The 21,551-nt window shown below is 42.7% G+C and overlaps 1 protein-coding gene across 2 annotated transcripts in view; it reads left to right on the top strand.

Annotated features, from left to right (window-relative positions):
* The first annotated feature begins 5,949 nt into the window (after window positions 1–5,949).
* npr3 (natriuretic peptide receptor 3) overlaps window positions 5,950–21,551 on the top strand; it is a 28,880-nt gene continuing 13,278 nt past the window's right edge. The window contains exons 1-3 of one of the 2 annotated variants that reach the window (XM_077231324.1): window positions 5,950–6,959; window positions 17,889–18,011; window positions 18,442–18,617. In XM_077231324.1, the coding sequence (XP_077087439.1) occupies window positions 6,287–6,959; window positions 17,889–18,011; window positions 18,442–18,617 (972 nt within the window). In that variant the 5' untranslated portion in view covers window positions 5,950–6,286. The remainder of the gene's footprint in view (window positions 6,960–17,888; window positions 18,012–18,441; window positions 18,618–21,551) is intronic. The other variant, XM_077231323.1, reaches the window with a different exon arrangement.

Here is a 21,551-nt window from a genome sequence, read left to right as displayed (position 1 = left end):
AATATATAATTAATATATATATATAGGCCTATAATCAATAAATTATGAATAATTTGCTGCCATTGTGTGAATAATATGTAATCATGTAATTAATAAAAAGTAACTGTAGTCTGATTACAAGCATTTTAAAACATAATAATAATAGTAATAAGTACTTTTTTAAATCTTTTTTTTATTACTTTTTTTCAATTTTTGAAATCTGATTATTGTCACGTCGAGGCTGAGGCGGTCGGATCCATTCGCAGATAATTATTAAAGGAGATGACAAACTGAGAACGAGCAGACAAAAACTAAGAAGATGTCAAGGGCAATCCAGAATCGTAGTCAAACACGCAATGGTCAGAGGCAGGCAGCAAAGGTTCACAAAACTATATGAGAGTCCAAGTTCAAACACAAAAGATCAAGTCCAAGCACGGAGAAACAAGAGGTACAAACTAAGACAGAGTTTGGGTAGAACAATACTTCACAAATGGGCACAGAACAGAACAGTCCAGATAAAGGGTTGCTGAGGGTGCACAGGTGAAACTGATGAAACCATAATCAAACATAATGAGTCCATGGTGGAACATAACGCAGGAAGAGAGTGCCCTCCAGTGGCTCATGCGGGCACTCCAGCCGCTGATTGTCACATAACCCCCCCTCTAAGGAGCGGCTTCCAGACGCTCCTAAGAGCTCTGGGGGGAGGTCAACGGGGGATGGGATGGAGGGCCAGGTCCGTGGAGAGGCAGGGGACCTGGAGACAGGAGCAAGACCCGGGACCACGGAGAAGCAAGCTTCGCAGGCAGCCCAGGCGGGGCAAGCTTGGCAGGGAACCAGGCCGGAGCACAACAGACAGGAGAACAGGGCGGAGCACACTGAACACGGGAACGGAGTAGATCACACCTAACTGGGCTAGCCGGAACCAGTAATCCAGGAAGCTCAGACGTAGGCAGTAGAGCAAAGGTCCATGTAGATGCCGCCCCCATGGCCCTCTCAGGGTACCTACTAGCAAAGGTCCATGTAGACGCAGCCCCCAAGGCCCTCACAGGGTACCTCCTGCCCCCCCCCCCCCCCCCCCCAAAAATCCTTGGGGAAATCCACGGGAGGAAGGTGTTTGAAGGGCGCCGGCAGGGCAAAGCGCAGAGGCGGGGCCGGCAGGGCGAGGCGCAGAGGCGGGGCCGGCAGGGCGAGGCGCAGAGGCGGGACCGGCAGGGCGAGGCGCAGAGGCGGGACCGGCAGGGCGAGGCGCAGAGGCGGGCCCGGAAGGGCGAGGCGCAGAGGCGGGGCCGGCAGGTCGAGGCGCAGAGGCGGGGTCGGAAGGGCGAGGCGCAGAGGCGGGGCCGGAAGGGCGAGGCACAGAGGCGGGGCCGGCAGGGCGAGGCGCAGAGGCGGGGCCGGCAGGGCGAGGAGTCTGGGAACGCCCTCCGGAGCCTGGCGAGCCAAACGAGTCCTCCCTCTCTTCCTTCTGCGACGGCGCTTCACAGGGCTAGATTCACTACTGGACGTACTTGACTCATTAGACTCGGTAGACTCACTTGACACAGTAGACTCGGTAGACTCACTTGACACAGTAGACTCGGTAGACTCACTTGACACAGTAGACTCGGTAGACTCACTTGACACAGTAGACTCGGTAGACTCACTTGACACATTAGACTCGGTAGACTCACTTGACACAGTAGACTCGGTAGACTCACTTGACACAGTAGACTCGGTAGACTCACTTGACACAGTAGACTCGGTAGACTCACTTGACACAGTAGACTCGGTAGACTCGGTGGCACTTGACTCACTTGGCTCGGCGGCACTTGACTCACTTGGCTCGGCGGCATTTGACTCACTTGGCTCGGCGGCACTTGACTCACTTGGCTCGGCGGCACCTGGCTCGGCGGCACTTGACTCGGCGGCACTTGACTCACTTGACTCGGCAGCACTTGACTCACTTGGCTCGGCCGGCGGAACCTCCGCGGTCTCCGGATTGGCAAATCCAACAGGACCTGTGCGGAATACGGCTCGAGTGGGCATACGTGAGTCACGGGTCTGGTAAGACTGCAGTGAGGAGCTGGCTCGGCCGGATAGGACGGGAACGTGGCTATGGAACAGTCCACGAAGCAAGCCTCGGCAATGTACCGGTCCAGAGTCCAATCGGTAATGTTGCTCGGCATCCAGAGCAATCCGGTAATCCAGCCCGTTCCGAAACAGGCCTATGAGCTGGATTTCATCGAGCGTTCCGAGATGGCAAATGGAGAGGAAGTCCTTAGCATAGCTTTGGACGGACTGGTTCACTTGAAACATTACCGAGAGATATTCTCTCAGGGCCCGGTTGCTGACGACTATGGGAGAGACTGCTGGAGCAACTGCTGGTTCCATTTTGCGGTGAGTTGTTCTGTAATCTGCTGGATCCTTATGTGGTGAAGTATTCTGTCACGTCGAGGCTGAGGCGGTCGGATCCATTCGCAGATAATTATTAAAGGAGATGACAAACTGAGAACGAGCAGACAAAAACTAAGAAGATGTCAAGGGCAATCCAGAATCGTAGTCAAACACGCAATGGTCAGAGGCAGGCAGCAAAGGTTCACAAAACTATATGAGAGTCCAAGTTCAAACACAAAAGATCAAGTCCAAGCACGGAGAAACAAGAGGTACAAACTAAGACAGAGTTTGGGTAAAACAATACTTCACAAATGGGCACAGAACAGAACAGTCCAGATAAAGGGTTGCTGAGGGTGCACAGGTGAAACTGATGAAACCATAATCAAACATAATGAGTCCATGGTGGAACATAACGCAGGAAGAGAGTGCCCTCCAGTGGCTCATGCGGGCACTCCAGCCGCTGATTGTCACAATTATATACTCCAGATTACATGTAATCAGTTACTACCCAACACTGTATATAAATAAACTTGACTTGATTTATGTGCAAATGTTTAATGAGAAAAAAATTACTCAGTGCATCTCAAAAACACATATGTAGTTCAGCAACAAGTCAGCAGAACTGATTAGGAAGGCACACACACTTACAGGTATTAAAATGAGATGAGATGAATTTATAATAATCAATAGCTAAGACCAGAGTTGTTTTAGATCACTTTTGAGACTGGACACTTCTGGAAAGATCCACTATTATTAATTTGGAGACTATAGTTATCATCCTGATTATGGATTTGTAGTTTTTTCTTTATATATTTTTTCTTTAGTTTTTTTTTCTTTGATAGTGCCATAATGCACTCTCTGAGAGTTTCTGCGTGCAAATTAACTGATGGTGAAAGTCAAAGTAAATTATTTTATACTGTACTAATTTAACAACAGAGCAATTACACTTACGTACGGTGTCTGTAACTTTACAGATAACCTTACATTTAAAGAATTGAAATACTTCTCAATAATGTTTTATTTATTCAGGTTCTTTTTATATAAAATTAAGTAGCAAATGCAGTTTTCGGTTGCTACATAGTTAAAAAACATTAACAAATTAAAAGGAAGTGTGAGAAAAACAGCAACACATCCACTCAAAGTTTACAGTTACCTCTAGAAAGCAAGGAATGAGGTGTCCCTTCATGCATGACATCTGTTGTCTATTGGAAACCATGACTTTGACAGCCTTGAGCTGGAGACATTAATCTAGCATAATCAGGATTAATGCAGAACACAGCCCTTTTACTCGCACTGACAGATGGCTTAAATTATGTGAGCACTTTAATACATTTGAGTCATAAACTCATCGATTAGATTAGCAAAACTCAAAACAAGCATGGGTTAATACATTTTACATTTCAGAAAAATTAATACATTTTCTTAGGGAAAAAAGAGATAAAAATCTGAAAATGTAAGATTTTAGGAGGACAACATGACTTACACAAGAAGCATGTGAAACTGGAAAAAGATAGAACATAAACATAATTATCCAAGTTTTAATGGCTATGGAGCAATTTTGGAACAATTTTGTGATTCAGTAACCATAGCAATTCCATGGGAGAACTACACCCAGGACCACAGAATAAAAGACACACTCAGCATATTGCATCTCAGGAAACAGGGAGTCTGATATTTATGTGGGAGTACTAGGTCTGCCAGGACTGTCGTTGTACTTTGGCCATTAGCTAATTACAGGGACGTACTTCACTGCAGTTCTCTGAATGGATCTTTTAGTTGCTGTTATCTTTATATCCATTTGGTTTACTCAGCCAGAATTTGTAATACCTATGGGGGCAATCATAGGAGCTGGGATTCAGAACAGTCTCATTGACTGAAGCCACAGATTCAGCGCACCATTTAGCAGTGACGTGAATAAGAAATACTTCATCTGGAGAGTTTGGCTGAGTCATTTTTAATCTGCCGCTAAATCTGTCCTCCTATAAGGCCTTCTTATTCTGAAATGTGCTTGCTCTTTCTCTGAGTCTTTCCGTTAAATTTACACTTTTGTTGCATTATTATACATCATTCTAAGTAGTATAGAGATATGGTTATACAGAGCAATATTATTCATAGTATAATATACATATACATTATAAGCTATACATATAATAATATTTGAAACTACATTACATCCATTTTCAGAAACCTGCATATTATTTAGTCAAATCTGTGATGTGTTGCACTAATTGTACCACTAGATGTCACTATGTGCTTAAACAGTTGATTAAAGCTTAACGTTTGCGTAGATGGATATGAGGTCTAGACAGTGAACAATCGGCTATCAAAAATCTGACATGTCATATACAACATGAGATAAGAAGATTATTGATTGAGGATTTAATGTTTATTTAATGACTTCATAATTTAAATTCTTTAAATTAGTTTCTAAATCTCTTACATGTCCATAAAAACCATAATTTGGAGTAAGGTCTGGTTTTACATCACAATGGTGAACTATGATGAGCTATCTGCTAACATTAGTCGGAAGTTTGTATTAAGAACATTTTACTTGATAAGCGGGCCATCTTGCTTGTGTTCTTGCTGTCTTTCTTGTGTACAGATGTTTTTCAACACACCAAAGATTACCAACTGCTGATTACTGCTCCAGCTCAAACATGTTGCATCCTTAATGATTACCGTAAAATTGCAGTGTTGCTTAAGTGTTAGCTAATAAACAAACAACAAGTTTTATTTCACCTTAAAATTATAGATTAAGCAAGAAAAAATATATTGGGGAAACTATTTGGTGTGCCCAAAATTGTTAACTCATTCACTATTCCCTTTACAGTGAATGTCACATAGTCCACACTACAGATAATATGGAACATTTTGTTCCTTCGTCAACCCAAATGCAGTAGCAAGTAGTACAGTCTACTTGTTATTGATGCCATGAAGTATGATTTTAGATGTATGTCATTGCACTATAATGCAACAGTAATTACTAGATTACTGTATGCAGGCTACCACAATCAGCACTTGATTGATTACAACTGGTGCAAACTGTTACAGCTAGATTTCTAACAAGACTAAAAAGGGGGAGGCCATCAATTATTATTAAAATGTATTCCCCCTGTTTCACAGACCAGGCTTAAGCCTAGTGCTAAACTAAAATGCCGTATTGAGATGTTTTAACTGAAAACAACTTGCACTGGCATATCTTAAATATATTAGTGCCATTGTTTTGTCTTTTAAATGTCCTAATTAAACTAAGGCCTAATCCTGGCTTAATCTAAGCCCTGTCTGTGAAACCGGGCCATTCTGTGCCTTTTATTACTGATTAGGCATCTGATTTTATTGTTGGGTTAATGACTGTATTTTTGTCTTTGGTATGGCTTAACTTGAACAGCACACTGTGTTGTCTTTAAATGTGGATAATGTCCATTTAAAAAAAAAAATATATATATATATATTTAAATTATAATTGTAATGTGTGAACACTATACAGTACCTTGATCATTTAATCCAGACTGAAGTTGTGGGCTGTCATGAATTTTGACACTGTAGCTTTAAGGAGGGGGCGGGCTGCACAGCGATGACGCAGGAATAATAATGAAAGGATGCTTGAAAATTCCTCCAAGACTGCAGCGTGTGTGGTGACCAGCCGAGCTGCACACTTCACACATCCTAACAAGAGTAATTACACAGGCAAGCGGAGAGTTAGACAGAGACTCAAAGAAGACTCCAAACAGGGGAAGAGAGAGGGGCTCTGGAGAGACTTGCAGAAGAGACGTAACTCACTTATAAACAGAAAGAGTGTGACTTTGCCATACTTAAGTTCAATTAAGGATACGTCTTAATTTATATAGCAATCTACTTGTTAGAAAAAAAAACTTTAAAAAGCATTGGCTCTTTGCAAAAAAGAAAAAAAAAAGTTATTCGTTCATTGGTGTCAATGATGTCATGTTTCATATCACTATGTCTGTCCATTTGGGTAGTACTCATGATGCCTGGTAGGACAAGTGCACTGAATGACAATATCGACGTGATGGTCTTGTTGCCCCGCAACAACACATACTTGTTCTCTTACCAGAGAGTTTCCCCGGCTATTGAATACGCGAGAAAAACCCTCGAGAGATCAGAACTGTTTCCAGGCTTGAAATTCAATGTGCGATTTGAGAACTCCGGGTGCGGGGTGGACGCTCTCTATGCGCTCGTGGACAAGCAGAGAGAAGAGCGTCCCGACCTGGTCCTCGGTCCGGTGTGCGAATACGCGGCAGCGCCGGTGACGAGAGTTGCAGCCCACTGGAACATCCCGGTGATCACAGCAGGTGCTCTGGCCACCGGCTTCAAGGAGAAAAACAGCGAGTACTCGCATCTCACACGAATCGCACCAAATTACCTGAAAATGGCTGAGACGTTTCAGGCGATATCCAACAATTTCACTTGGAGAACGGCACATTTGATCTACGAAGACGATAAAGACGAGAGAAACTGTTACTTTACGATGGAGGGTGTTTTTACAGTGCTTTCAGAACACCACATCGTCACAGATCTCGCTGTCTTGAACTCGCACGAGGAGAGAGTAGACACCGACGAGATCATCACGTCCATCTACGGGAGCGAAGGTACTCGTTCACTGGTCCGTCAATTACTAAATGCTTTACGCAAGCCGTTTTAACATTTAGAATTAATATATATTTTGTTGGTGTGCACTTTTTCATTAGCTACAAGTATTTTATTTTATTTTAATACTTATAGATACTAGTATGTATTTAATTAGTCACTAGCCTAGCCTACTTATTCATAATGCAATAACCGTGTAACAAGTTGCACGTTTTTGGCATTGAATTGCATGGGGTTCTGAAATGAAGTAATAGTATCACTTAAGACTAGTAAGCTATTCCAATTGTCGCTGCTGCCTATTTTTTTTATTTTACTAGTAACTATTCATTAGGTGCTAGTTTTGTTTTTTTCTATACCGATAGTATGTACTCCGCCTTTACAAATACTACTGATTAATAGTTTTAAAGAATAAAACGGCTTGCCATAGATGCCAAAAGTGTCTTACATTCATTTGTTAAAAGCACAACCCCCTGGAGAAGTTTCTTGCCAGAAGGGGATAATTTGCACAAGTGGAATGGATGGCAACTTGCTGGGTTTGAGCCTGATACTTTTCAAATACTTGAAACAGGCGAATGTCTCTGAAGAGTCTTGCAGGAGTGACACCTTTCAATTACTAGGCTAGATCTTAACTATTAGAGTAAACCACACGTTGTAGTAATCCACATTGATAAATGGCCTCGACAAGACTGCATATTTCCAAAATGAAGGAATTTCAGTATAACATGATGTAAATGGGAGACATTTCAGATTTGGTGATGATAAAGGGGTACTTTAATGGTTTGTACTGTAGGGGTACGTAACGTAACTTACAAAATGTTTAGAAAACGTAGATAATATTAGTTAGGAAAAAAATTCTGTGCAGTTAGATTTTTTTTTTCACCAGTTCTCCGCAGTAAGTTGTGACACTTCTATTCACAGGTCAAAAGGGTGGATTTGCAAAGTAGGCCTAATTGCCCTTGGTCAACACATTTCCTTATCCTATTTAGTCTCTTTTAGTTTAAACTGGAACATAGTTTGTCCGGAAGTGTTGCATAATACCAAATGATAAGGCATTAGTAATCCTAACAGCAATCCCAAACTGGAGCATGTCGCAACAGACCAATATAGAACAGAGCAATATAACATATACATATACAACATATACAAACGTGTCAAATGCAGATATTTTCCTAACTAGGGCTGTTTTAATCCTTTCCTGATCTCCTCAAACTCCCCGTCTATAAAGATAGGTAAGAGGTCAGTTGCATTCCATAAGTAAGCCTGTGGAAAAAATGATCAGAATTTTGACAGGCGGTCAACACTGAGCAAGAGCTGTAGGAATTTTGGGGAGCAATTGTAGGCTTTAGCACTCCCCTAGACATCCTCAAGCACTTTTTAACAACTTTTCTCATGGCGGGTAAAGTCATGCGCCGTCTGCCTGGCTGATTCTCAATAACTAGAAAGGATACACCCTCCCTGGAGCTCACTCTGCTATTGGTGTTGGATAGATTGTGGCGCTAAAATATATGCCTGCTGTGAAAACTATGAACTGTCTGCAGTTATCCTTCTGTTATCCTTCTTTCAAACATCATATCCGTCTACCCCAAATCTGTGGCGTTTCACAGAAAGTCTGACTGTGCACCTCCTTACTGATCCTGTTTCATAAACAGTGCATTTCTCACATTCCTAGCAAGGATGTTGTCGATTTTAGAAAATATAAACATATACCTCAATACAAGGGCCCTGTATCACTTTCTTTCCTAAGACAGTCCTGTGCGTTGAAATGAACATCTTAAGTTTCTTAAGCTAATATTGCATATTGTGTGAATGCTGGTAATTAAAGGAATGTTCCACCAATTCTGAAAATGTCAGTATGGAATGACTGAAACGGGCTAAGAGGTTAATGCTGTCTTGGGGCTATTTTGACACTAACAATGACAGGGTAACAGCTCTTGAGGCCTTTTATAATTCTTTCCTTTTTCTACCAGTTCACTGCAGCTAGAGGTCCTCAACATGTTGCGATCCCTCACAGCAGCTATAAATTTGATCTGTCCATCTTTCAGCGACAGCCCTGTTCGTGTCGGCATCTGCCCTCTGCCAAATAAAAGTTGATATTGGCCCCAAATACTGTACAGTTTTATTTGACATCAGCATCAAAAGATATGGTAATCTTTTCTTCTCCCTTTTAAAAACTGGTAAGCCTATTTATTTGGCTATCCTATTTATGCATGATTATGGTTAGTTCCATTGTATTATACTGTGACCCACCAGTTGAGAACACCATAGAGCAGCAGTTCAATACTATGTTTTTTTTAAGGAGCTTGTGATAGTACTAAAGCAGCCATTTTTCCAAAATAAAATCTACCAGAATTGGTCTGTTTCAAGAAGGGAACATCACATAAGAAATATATTTTTGAAAGGTTTGTGACAAGTGACCAGATAGTTGGCTATAGCCCTATGAGCATAAAAGTTTGTGTTTATATTACCATCAATTTCTGACATAGCCACTGTATAAATTAGCATATATTTAAATGATACGGCCTGTTCCATGGGGTAGATTGGTGGCATTGAAATTAGTATTCCAGGCATAGTAGATGCTTCATTGTTTGCTCATGAAAGGCTGCAGTGGTGTATGTACTGTAGCAGCGAGTACTGATACAGTACAGATGGCAAATATGCTTAAATGTATCTGGGTGTCAAAATAATAAATTACATTATGAGTTTGTACATATTTTAACTACTTGTCACTACTGATGGCTTGTTTTTTTAACTTTTTGGTAAATATCATTTTAACCTCAAAATTCAGACTGCAACTGTATTCAGTGGTCAATGACACAAGCATGTAAGCAAGTTGATTTATGTGGCTGCTTATAATAACAGCATTCATCTGTATCTACTCTTTCACACAGTTTCTCATAATAACAATCCAGTACAGTTTGCCAAAAAGTTTTTTTTGCCTGCAGTCATCTTTAAAGGTCGTCATTGGTATATTCTCCAGTGCCCGTGATGCCTGATTTGATTCACTGGCCATTGCAATGCCCTTGTTTTTATTGTTGTCAGTCTTCGCTATGCAGTTTTGAACCTGTTGCACGAGGCTGCGGTGTGTTGCCAGAGCTGAGGCAAATGTAATAAAATACAGATAACTTTAATGACATATGGCCCAGCCTGCACATGAGCGCTGAAAAAAAAATAGCACCTATTTTTGAAAAACTGTGAAGTGGGAGTGTTTTTATGCTCAATATCAGGTACAAATCGGGTATAATTGAAAGATGAGTGTCAACGTTGGTAACAATCTGCTTGTTAAGTCATGACATTAGAAATACAGTTTTCGGGCCCAAGCCTTTAGTAGTTTCAGCTAAGCTTTTAAAAACACATGTACAATACAGTCTCTGGGCTCACAGTGTCCCGAACAGCAATATTTTAACGATTCATAAAAGATGAATCTCTGGCCATCTGAAATTTCAGTATGGAGATTAAGGTTAGGATTATGATTTTTTTGGTGGTATCACAGCACACCATGAGTTTATATTAGCACCATTTGCTGTTTGCTTTTGGCATCTGATGGAGTGTTTGGACACGGAAATGACACCTAGCTGTTGAATGTGTAACATATAAAAGAAGTAGTAGATGTAATCCCTATTATAAATACTACCTTTTTTAAACATCATATACTTTATTGTATTTGAAATATATTCCCTTTTTCAATAGTAGCCTACATTGCAAATATGTATAACAATGTATAATATATATAACAAAATGTTTTACTATCTTTAAATATATTAAAAGTATATTAGCATCATGCTTTTATCTATTTTCACAATACAACTTTTAACATACTTTAAAATAATTGTACTTTAGTATATTTTCTAAATATTTTAGAAAAATATACTTGAAGTTAAAAGTTTATTTTTTAAAAGTGTAATTTTTTGCACTTTTAAAATATATATATTTTAGGTATATTTCATCTGTGTGCTGGAAATTATCATTATAACAATGCATTGAAAGTTCAAAATACATTATAGTATACAATAGTATTTTTTATAGTTATAGTATAGCTATAGTTCCCTTTCGAGGGAACTCGAACTGCGTCGGTTACGACACTAGGGGAACGCCCTTCAGGGTAGCGAGTCTGAATTTATGAATGAAATCGAATCCAATCCTATTGACGTTGCGTGATGACGTAGCGTGTGACGGCATAAGCGGATGTATACAAAAGCACGCCGGCACACAGAAATGTCAGCTTTTTTGCTATTCAGCAAGCACTATCTGTGTTTGAAACTGTGAGTCTTATTTGGTGTTGTTTGTCACTGTTATTCCCTCATCATGGCCGAACAGTTCAGAAAGTGTGTGTTTCCCTGTCCGCGCTATCTTACGGCTGGGGACACACACGAAATGTGTGTGTCTTGTCTGGGAAGGCAGCACGCTCAAGCAGCTCTCGAAGGGGCTGCTTGCGCTCACTGTGAATCCTTATCAGTGAGAGTGCTGCGTTCTCGGTTGGCTTTGTTTACCGATGATGGCCAAATGCGTTCTCCCCGCGGTTCAGGTCCCGCATCTGCCGAGGCAATGCCGAGGCAATGCGGCTGCTTAGATCGTGGGGATCGCAGAGAGATCTTTTAGGCGACAGTGGGACTGCCGAGGCACTTTCCCACTCTTCATCTGAAAGCTCAGGTTCCCCTATTCCCTGTTCGGGAGCCCGCGCCGCGGCTTCTCCCTTTCAGGATGACGACCCAGTTTTACAGCTCTCTAAATCCGACGAATTAGACGTGCTCAGCGTTGGGGAGGAGGATCCTAATGAGAGACACAATACTGTTCAGCCTGCACCCAGTTATGATGAGTTAATGGAGGTTTTAACACGGGCTGAGGCCAAGCTTGATATTTCTTGGCCACAAGAACGGCAGGAAGCGCGTCCTAAAAGCAAGCTTTATGAGCGCTTCCTGCAGCACCGCACGCAGCCTTCACGCCGGTCTCTTCCTTTCTTCCCTGATTTACACAATGAGTTGTGTAAATCTTGGAACAGGCCCTTTTCAGCGCGCCTGTCTAACCCCCCGATTTTAAACTACAGTAATATCGTGGGGGTTAGATATAAGGGATATTGGATGATGCCTCGGGTTGAGGAAGCTCTAGCTAGCTACCTTTCACCCGACCTTGCGTCATCCTTGAAAACACCGGTGCTGCCTTCTAAACCTTGCCGCACCACATCAGCTTTGGTGGGCAGAGCATATATTGCGGCAGGTCGAGCTGGTGCGAGCCTGCACACAATGGCTATTTTGCAGGCCTACCAAGCCGACCTGTTGAGGGACATGGACCAGGGCGAGGGTCCCTCTGCTGACGATATAGCAGAGCTTCGCAGGGCCACAGATTTGTCCCTCCGGGTTACCAAGGAGACGGGCCGTGCCATCGGTGCCAATGCACGAAGCATTTAAACAGTATCTCCCTCGCCGTTCAAGGTCCAGGAGGGCGGCTGCTAGAGAACAGCCACAGCCGTCTCCAATTCCTCCCATCGCCAGGCACAGAAGGCGAGTGTCGCTTCTAGAGCTCCCCCTAATAAAGCTTGGGACTCTAGACGTCGCTCGTAACTGAGAGGGCGGATCTGAGGACCGTCCTCCAGTCCAAGAAGGCTAAGGGAAAGAGGTCCTGAGGTCCCGCACCCCCGAGAGAGAGAGCGATTGCGGTCCCCTCTCTCGCTGGGCCCTCGGGAAGCTGGCGTCAGTATCCCGCCGTCTCTGACGCTTCGGGACACGCTAGCTTAAAGCGAGCACACACTGGTCTGTCTGCCCCAAAGGCTTGCAGTCAGTCAGCATTCGGGTTCGCACACAGTGGGTCGTTGTCGGTTTTCCCCTGCCGGTCCTCCGCTTCAGGGAGCCATCAAAGACCTGCACAAAACACTGGTGAATTGGTGAATTTCGCAGAGGCATGGCAAAACCTCCTGAACATTTCTCCATGGGTCCTGCGCACTGTGGAAACTGGGTACAGACTGCAGTTCCAGGTCCGCCGTACCAAAATTCAACGGGGTGGTCTGGACTTCAGTGCACCCAGAGCAGGGTCTGGTGTTGGAACAGGAAGTTCACTCGTTGCTGGAAAAAGGGGCCATAGAGTGTGTTCCCCCACCAGTCAGGGAGTCCGGGTTCTACAGCCGGTACTTCATAGTTCAACAGAAGAATGGAGGGTTGCGTCGAATTTTAGATCTGAGGCACTTGAACCGGTCTCTGAGGAGGTTCAGGTTCAAGATGCTCACCATTCCCATCATCGTGAGTCAAATCCAATCCGTGGATTGGTTTGTCACAATAGATCTAAAAGACGCATACTTTCATGTCTCAATCCTTCCGTCTCACAGGAGGTTCCTGAGGTTTGCTTTCGGGGGCGAAGCATACCAATGTCGGGTTCTTCCATTTTGCCTAGCACTCTCCCCTCGCACATTCACCAAGTGTATGGATGCAGCTCTGGCCCCACTGAGGCTCCAGGGCATCCGTGTGCTGAACTACATCGACAACTGGCTTATCTTGGCCCAGTCTCGAGAGTTGGCAGTTCGGCATCGAGATGTCGTCCTTGGCCATACTCAGCGCTTGGGGCTGAGGCTCAACACGAAAAAGAGCGTGTTGACACCCGCCCAACGAACTACGTTCTGGTATGGGACTCGACAACGATGCGGGCACAAATGTCTCCTGCACGTATCGAGTCCATATTGACCACACTAACCAGGGTGAAGCTAGGCCACACCATCACAGTGAAACACTTCCAGAGAGTGTTGGGTCTCATAGCAGCAGCGTCCAGCGTGATACCTTCTGGCCTGCTGCACATGAGAGCCTTACAGTGGTGGTTGAAAGCCAAGGGGTTTTCCCCGAGGGGAAATCCGTTCCGCATGATAAGGGTTACGCGCAGATGCCTTCGTTCCCTATAAATATGGAAGAAGCCTTGGTTTCTGTCCCAGGGCCCAAGTTGGGAGCGTTATGTCGCCGAATAATTATTTCGACAGACGCCTCCCTCATGGGCTGGGGCGCGGTCATGGACGGCCGCTTTACAAGAGGTCTCTGGCAGGACCATCATTCCTCTTGGCAGATAAATTGCCTGTAAATTTTGGCGGTGTTCCGAGCTCTGAGGAGTTTTCTGCCAGACCTCCATGGTCGCCACGTTCTCGTGAGAACCGACAATACGTCAGTGGTGTCCTATTTGAACCGCCTGGGGGGTCTGAGGTCGCGCCCTCTGTGCAGATTGGCGCATCAGATCCTCCTGTGGTCCCAGCGGAGACTGTCGTCTCTCAGGGCGATGTATGTCCCGGGGGACCAGAACCAGGGAGCAGACATACTGTCGAGGCAGGGGCTGAGGCCCGGGGAATGGAGTCTCGAGAGACGACACACTGTCCCCTGTGGTTCCCCCTCACGCATCCAGCCCCGCTGGGGTTGGATGCCGTGGTACAGACGTGGCCGAGGCTCCCCCGATCGCTCTGCTCCCGGGAGTTCTGGAAAGGGTCCGTCGAGACGGTGTCAGCCTACTACTAGTAGCCCCGTTTTGGCCGGGCCGAGTATGGTTTTCTGACATAATATCACTCCTGGCAGGCCCGCCATGGCAGATCCCTCTGAGGAGGGACCTGCTGTCCCAGGCAGGGGGCTCAGTTCTCCACCCTCGGCCCGAGTTGTGGAAACTGTGGGTCTGGCCCCTGAGGGAGGGTAGGAGATCTCCAGGCACTCTCTATTTCCCTGGGGTGCCTGGAGCTTGCTCCCGGCAACATTAAGGCCATCTTGCATCCCAGGCCCGGCTATTTGCCCAAGGTGCCGTCTAATGTGGCACGGCCTATGGTTCTGCAGGCATTTCATCCTCCACCTCATGTGACGGCGGATGAGGAGAGACTTCATCTGCTCTGCCCTGTCAGAGCACAGCGGTGTTATATCCAGAGATACTCCTCATGGCGGAAGTCGGACCATTTGCTGATGTGTTTTGGGTCGCCCAAGAAGGGGCTTCCCACCTCTAAGCAGACCATCAACAACTGGATTGTTCAGACTATTTCCCTGGCCTATCAGGTGCGCAATTTGCCTTCACCTATGGCCATGAGGGCTCACTCCACCAGAGGCATAGCATCCTCTAGAGCCCTCCTTTCGGGGGTTTCTATACATGACATATGTGAGGCGGCTGGCTGGGCCGCTCCGCACACATTCATGAGGTTTTACAGTCTGGACCTTCCCTCTACACCCGGTGCACGAGTGCTTTCGTCCTAGGTTGCGCCTAAAGACAGCTTCACACTAGGATGAGCAGGGTTCGTTGTGGTATAGTGGGTATCTCGTTCCCCTAATGTCGTAACCGACGCAGTTCGAGTTCCCTCGAAAGGGAACGTCTCGGGTTACGTCTGTAACCCTTGTTCCCTGAGAAAGGGAACGAGACACTGCGTCGGTTCGCCACACCTCACCCCGCCTGGAGCACTTGCTTCAAAGCAAAAGCTGACATTTCTAAGCTGTGCTTTTGTATACATCCGCTTATGCCGTCACACGCTACGTCATCACACAACGGCAATAGGATTGGATTCGATTTCATTCATAATTTCAGACGCGCTACACTGAAGGGCGTTCCCCTAGTGTCGTAACCGACGCAGTGTCTCGTTCCCTTTCTCAGGGAACAGGGGTTACATACGTAACCCGAGACGTTTTATAGTATAGCTAAGTATTATTTGTTTATTAATGTGCATTTTTTATTGAAGACAAAGTGAGCAATTTGTAGTATTTGGAATAAGCCAAAGGTATTACTGAGCATATACACTCAGTAATATAATACACTTACGGATGGTGCCCAAAGCCTCGTGGGCAAGTGCGCCGATATGTAACTCTGTTGTGACCCAAGTTCGAGTCCCGGCTTGTGGACATTTCCATACACCACCAGCCCCTCTCCCACTTCACTTCCTGTCTAGCTTCTGTCCTATCCTAATAAATCGCATGAATAAAACTGCATATATATAAAGACACTTATGCTTTACTACTATTTAATTACAACTAAAATATACTTAGTATAAAATTAGTTGTTTCAAAATAGCACACTTCTAGTTAACTAATCATTAACACACTTGAAATATACTAAATTAGTCTGGCTGCAAGTATACTTAGCATGTATTTTTTTTCACCAGGGATGTCTAAGCTAAACGTATATGAACATCTATTTTGTCAGATCTACTCACCGATGCTAAATGTCAGAAGATAACATTTCAATGAGGATGAGCATAGTGTGCAATTTGTTGCAATTTTTTGACAGTGAATGACTTGAGCACAGAAGCACAAACTGGCTGAGTGGTCCTCAGGGAGTGAATTTACTAAGCCAGACATATGTCATTATAGCCCTGCTTATTTTGCATTATGTGCCATGCTGTCAATGTTGGACAGGGAGGCAAGACAGTAAACCCTATGTAGTGATATAGGACAAGTTTGCAAAGCGATATTATTTACATGTGCACGTTCACACTATGCGTCTATATAGACCCCCAGCATTAAATGCATTAAATGTGGCACAACCAACGGTAAGTGTGCCATGTGTTGCCCCTTTGCATTCCTCAGCTCATTTGTAACTAGTGTCAGTGGGAAAAATCCAGATTTTTGAAATATTGCTGGCTGGAGCTGTACCCCATGGAATCGCTAGAAAGCCAACACAGGGCCTGTAGTGTGCTGTGCGCTCTGTAATTAAAGGGTGCTATAGTGCAGGAATACTGAGGTGAAGTTTGTCCCACTCAGCTGAGGATATTTCAAGCAGCGCATTACACTGACTGAGCTGTGGGGAAAGTTCCAATCCTCTGAATCTTCCTATTTATGGGACACTTTGCGAATATTATTATTATTTATTTTTTTTAAACTCTGTTTGCTTGCTTGTTTGTTTATTTATTTTTGACCTCCTTGCTCCATGGGAATATATTTAACACCTGAGACTGTGTTTCTGTAAGACCAGGTCAAAAATAAGCTATTATATGATACTTAAAGGCTTGTGCTTACATAATTGAATCAATGCCACATGTTCTTGTAAAGCTGGCCAGTAGCAAAAAGGTCATAATTAATCTTAAATGACAAGCACTGAACGTGTTCTCAGGATCAAGACAATAATACAGTACCTAAATGTGCATGTTGGATTCATGGTCTGTAAAACTCTTATGAGGACACAGTGCTTTATTTTCTCTGCCATAAATAAAAATAGTAAACATAAGGAAAATGATGATTTCGGTTCTGGTGCATACAGTATTATCATGATTGAGCATAACATTTACATTTACATTTATTCATTTTGCTGACGCTTTTATCCAAAGCAACTTACAATTGCTATATTTCAGAGGTTGCACGCCTTTGGAGCAACTAGGGGTTAAGTGTCTTGCTCAGGGACACATTGGTGTCTCACAGTGGATTCGAACCCGGGTCTCACACCAGAGATATGTGTCTTATCCACTGCGCCATCACCACCCCCATATGTCATATTAACAACCAGTCAGTAACTGATTTAGGTCCCACAAGCCTTAACATTGTATCAGTTTTTGGTGTTGTAAATAACAATATCAATGACTTGTGGTTCAGTATATGAGTCAGATTAATTGAGAAACAGCTCCAACTGAGTCATAAGTTGTGATTCATTAAAAAGAACCAGTCTTTTGCTCTGGAATCGGATTTCAAAGGTTGTGCTCTGTTTTATAATCAGCAAAAAGAACCTGCTCAGAAGAGTAATTCGTTCTGTATTTTTCGTGCTGAATAGTTAGGCAGGGAACACTTTTTTTGTGTTTTAGGTCTGTCTACCATCATTATCATTGGAAGACGTGCGAGAACCGAACGCAATAAAAATCATTGTCGCGTTATTTTATTTTGTTTATTATTTTCTTGGCTCCCCAACTTAGACATAAATGCCTTTAGACATTACTATATACACATAACCCAGGTGGCGATGGTAGCTTAAAGTTGTTGTTTTGAATGGCAAATAACACTCTGTTCCTTGTTGTTTTCCAGTGGTGATTATGTGTGCCAAGGCGGACAAAATACGAGACCTCATGCTGGCATTTCATCGACGAAAATTAACCAGCGACAGCCACATCTTCTTCAACATCGAGCTCTTTAACTCCTCTTCCTATGGTAAAGCTGTATTCATGGTTGTTGTGGACTGATTACAGAGCTTATCTCTATTCCCAAGATGAGCCATAGTCAGACAAAATAGTCCTATGACCCTGTTGCACAATGAAGCTATCTGCAGGTCTTCTGCTTCATAAAGATTACATTCAAGAGATATTTGGCTCAACACAATAGCGCCTGGATATTGTCTGGTGTGCAGGTCCAGGATGTTCCACTGATGTTCCTGTGCATATCTAAAAGCCCCACTGTTGCAGAAAAAGTAACAGGGTAGATATTTTACCCATTGTCATTGAGGTTTTTATCAGCAGACACAGGCCGAACACGCTTGTATAATGCCCTTATCCTGAGAGACATACTTTTCTATAGCAAATCTTGTAATATGTTCATGTGAACATGAATTTATTACAAATAAAAACACAACATTATTTCACAGGGGATGGATCCTGGAGGAGAGGAGACAAATTTGACAGTGAGGCCAAGGCTGCCTATAGCTTTCTCAACACTGTAACATTGCTTAGGTCCACTAAGCCAGAGTTTGAAGACTTCTCCATGGAAATGAAAAAGTCACTACAGCAGTCGGGCATCCCCGTTTGTGAAGACTGCAGTGCTGTACGTGAGTCTTTGAAACAAAAATAATGTTAAAAATATATATTGAATACTTTCGTTTTCAAAAGCCAAATATAAGATCTAAAGATCTTTGTTTCTTTTTTATCTGTTCATATTGGATATTTATTCACGTTTCAACTTTTATTTTAAATTTCTATTTTTACATAAAGTTAATTATTTAAAGAAGTTATATATTTAATTTTATATATATGCAGAATCTTCTTGGCTATTTTACAACACACCATCCTTTTGTCCACTGGTAACAATATACAGACAAATTCAGTCAGCCAGTCAGTAAATCAATCAAATTTTTCTCTTTTCTGCAATTCCATCTTTTTGTGGCTTGCAATATTAAGAGAGGTGCTGATTCTTTTATTCACACAGTTTAAAGTCAGAATATAGTGCATTCACACTTTAAGTGCTTTTGAATGGAGTGACTTGGCGTTCCATATAGGCCCCATATTTTGGTCTTGCTCTTTGTCCCCATCATGTCAGCTTTCTTTGAAAAACCATCAGAGTTTTCTAAGAAAGACAGTGGAAACTGTCTTTCTGAAATAAATAATTGTGGACGAATCAAAGTGCCAAGGTTAATAACCTCAGTGGGGGCCCTGACACTTCTGACTGGCTCAATTGCTGTATCAACTGGAGCCACAAAAGATTTGAGCTTGACCTTTGTAGGGGACCACTACCATATAGAAATGTATTCAGACAAAGCCCATTCTCGTTCCAAATATGAATGTCAAGACTTCAGTGTGCCAAGCACAATTATTTCACTGTATGAGTACACTTCCCAGAGAATTCTTACCTGACAGAATCACAGGCTAATGTGATGTTTCACAAACTTGGCCCTTTGCTTGTAGCTACCACTTGTATCTGCTCAGTTTTTTCTGACGGCGGTGTTCATGCTGAATTAATGAGCTGGATAAAGAATGCTCACTTTATTCATTAAGGAAGGTGATACATTTTTTGGAATTGGCTTACAGTGAGTGGTGTGCTTATGAGCATCTGCACAGATTTAAGCAATTCATACTAGCTGCCAGGAAATGCAGCCATACTAATTTGCAAAGAGCCCCCTATATGCATAACGTAAATCTGCTGGATAAATGACAGTTTCCTATAATCCAGCTACAAAGTAAGACCTTTAAAATATTAGTGAAATATGGATATTTAAAAAGTGCTGTTTTAGATCCAAAGGTGCTGTCAATCATATGTCCTTAGTGACTAAAATGACAGAGTCTGTGAAAAATGCAAAGTATTTTTATGCACTGATGACCAGTAGGTGGGTGTGTTGGATTACCACAGTCATTAGGAACATGTTTTATGTATTCAGTATAATGTATTTTATGTTTTTGATTGGATTTCTCCAAAGTTTCTTCCATGTTTTCCACTTGCAAAATACTCTCAGAAGAAAAGGTTTTAAAATTATCTTAAAAACAGGCAACATTCTTTAGAATCATTAACTGTTTCTAGTTGAGAAATGTCATCTCTTCAAAAGAAGGAAACCGTGAATTTGGCCAGACTGACATGTATTGTATCTTACTTAGTAATAGTTGTCATCTGTTTGCCCTCAGGTTTATCTGTTACTTATTTTCATCTAATTTCGGCTCGCCCGTTGTCGTGCGTCACTGCAGATTATCAAGTTCCAGCATGTCCAGCATGACAAAACCATTGAGGCGTGTGTATAATACAACCACAGCTTCTTAAATCAGGTGATTTGTGTTAAAGTCGAGCAATTTAAGGTCAAATTCCAGTAATGAGGTTTTAATGCTTGGCAATTGACTCTAAGATGTATATTTAAGTCTGTACTTGAGTAAAACTGCTTCAAAAGAGGATCAGTGAAGCAACTACTAGGTGCATTCATTAGAGATGATCGAACTCAATACACTAGACTGCATATGAATTTAAGGCCACCCATGATTGCTTCGTTCCTTTCCTTCTTAACAACCCTTATCTAGAACAAGAAATGCAGCCAACCACTTCGCTGACCATTAAGGGTCCCTAAAACTATCTCACAGGATCTGAACACACTGTGGCCGATTGGTTAAACTGAGACAAACAAAGGAAGTTAGACTTATTATAGGCAGTTCATTCCACTTCAATCGCCTCCATTTGATCAACAGTGTCACTGTTTTCAGAACAGACCTGCAATAACGACCAATATAATTATCTCATGACAGCCTTTACTTTGTCCCATTTCTCTATCTTATAATTCATGCAAAATCATGACTAAATATTAAAATATATAAAAGACATGTGAAAAAATACATACATGGGAAAAATAATACATGACCCAATGAGATTAAATTAATTTTTTAATTGAATATCGCATTTTCCTTAATTTCCTAATTGAATAAATAATTTCTACATGTATTTATTTTATTTATAATGTTACTGGATTTTCGTCCTCCAGTATAATAAGAGAACTAATGTCAGGGTTTGGGGAGATGAGGACTCAATCACAGAAGAATGATGGCTTATTAAATTTTTTTTTTAAAACACACACCCCTAGGGGGATGACTTGAAAACAGACAGGAGGAACATAACAGGGTAGAGTTACCACGATGAACCAGCACAGGACTGCAAACACAGGGAGAATAGGGAGAGCAAACAAAGCAGGTAATGGAGGACCGGTGGGGCAAATGAATCAATCAGGTAACAAGATGGGAGGGGCTAGACAATCGACAGGAGAGCACACAGAAACATACATGACGAGCCATCTGCTCACACCAAACATGACAAACACAAGGCCAGTAAAACAAAAGCCATGATCTAACACAAAACGAGATATGAACACGCAGCTAATGAGAACACTCATAAGCCACGTGTTAACAAAACATGACAACATGCAAGCACACAGCCAGTGTAAAACACAAGCAGCGTGCTACACAGTACAAGACAATAAATGACATGAAGGCACATGAAACAAGGCACACAGAC

Source organism: Siphateles boraxobius, unplaced genomic scaffold, assembly GCF_051911475.1.
Source record: "Siphateles boraxobius isolate OS27281-9 unplaced genomic scaffold, OSU_SipBor_1 16, whole genome shotgun sequence".
Classification (NCBI taxonomy): domain Eukaryota; kingdom Metazoa; phylum Chordata; class Actinopteri; order Cypriniformes; family Leuciscidae; genus Siphateles; species Siphateles boraxobius.
This window is presented reverse-complemented; position numbering and strand designations above follow the sequence as displayed.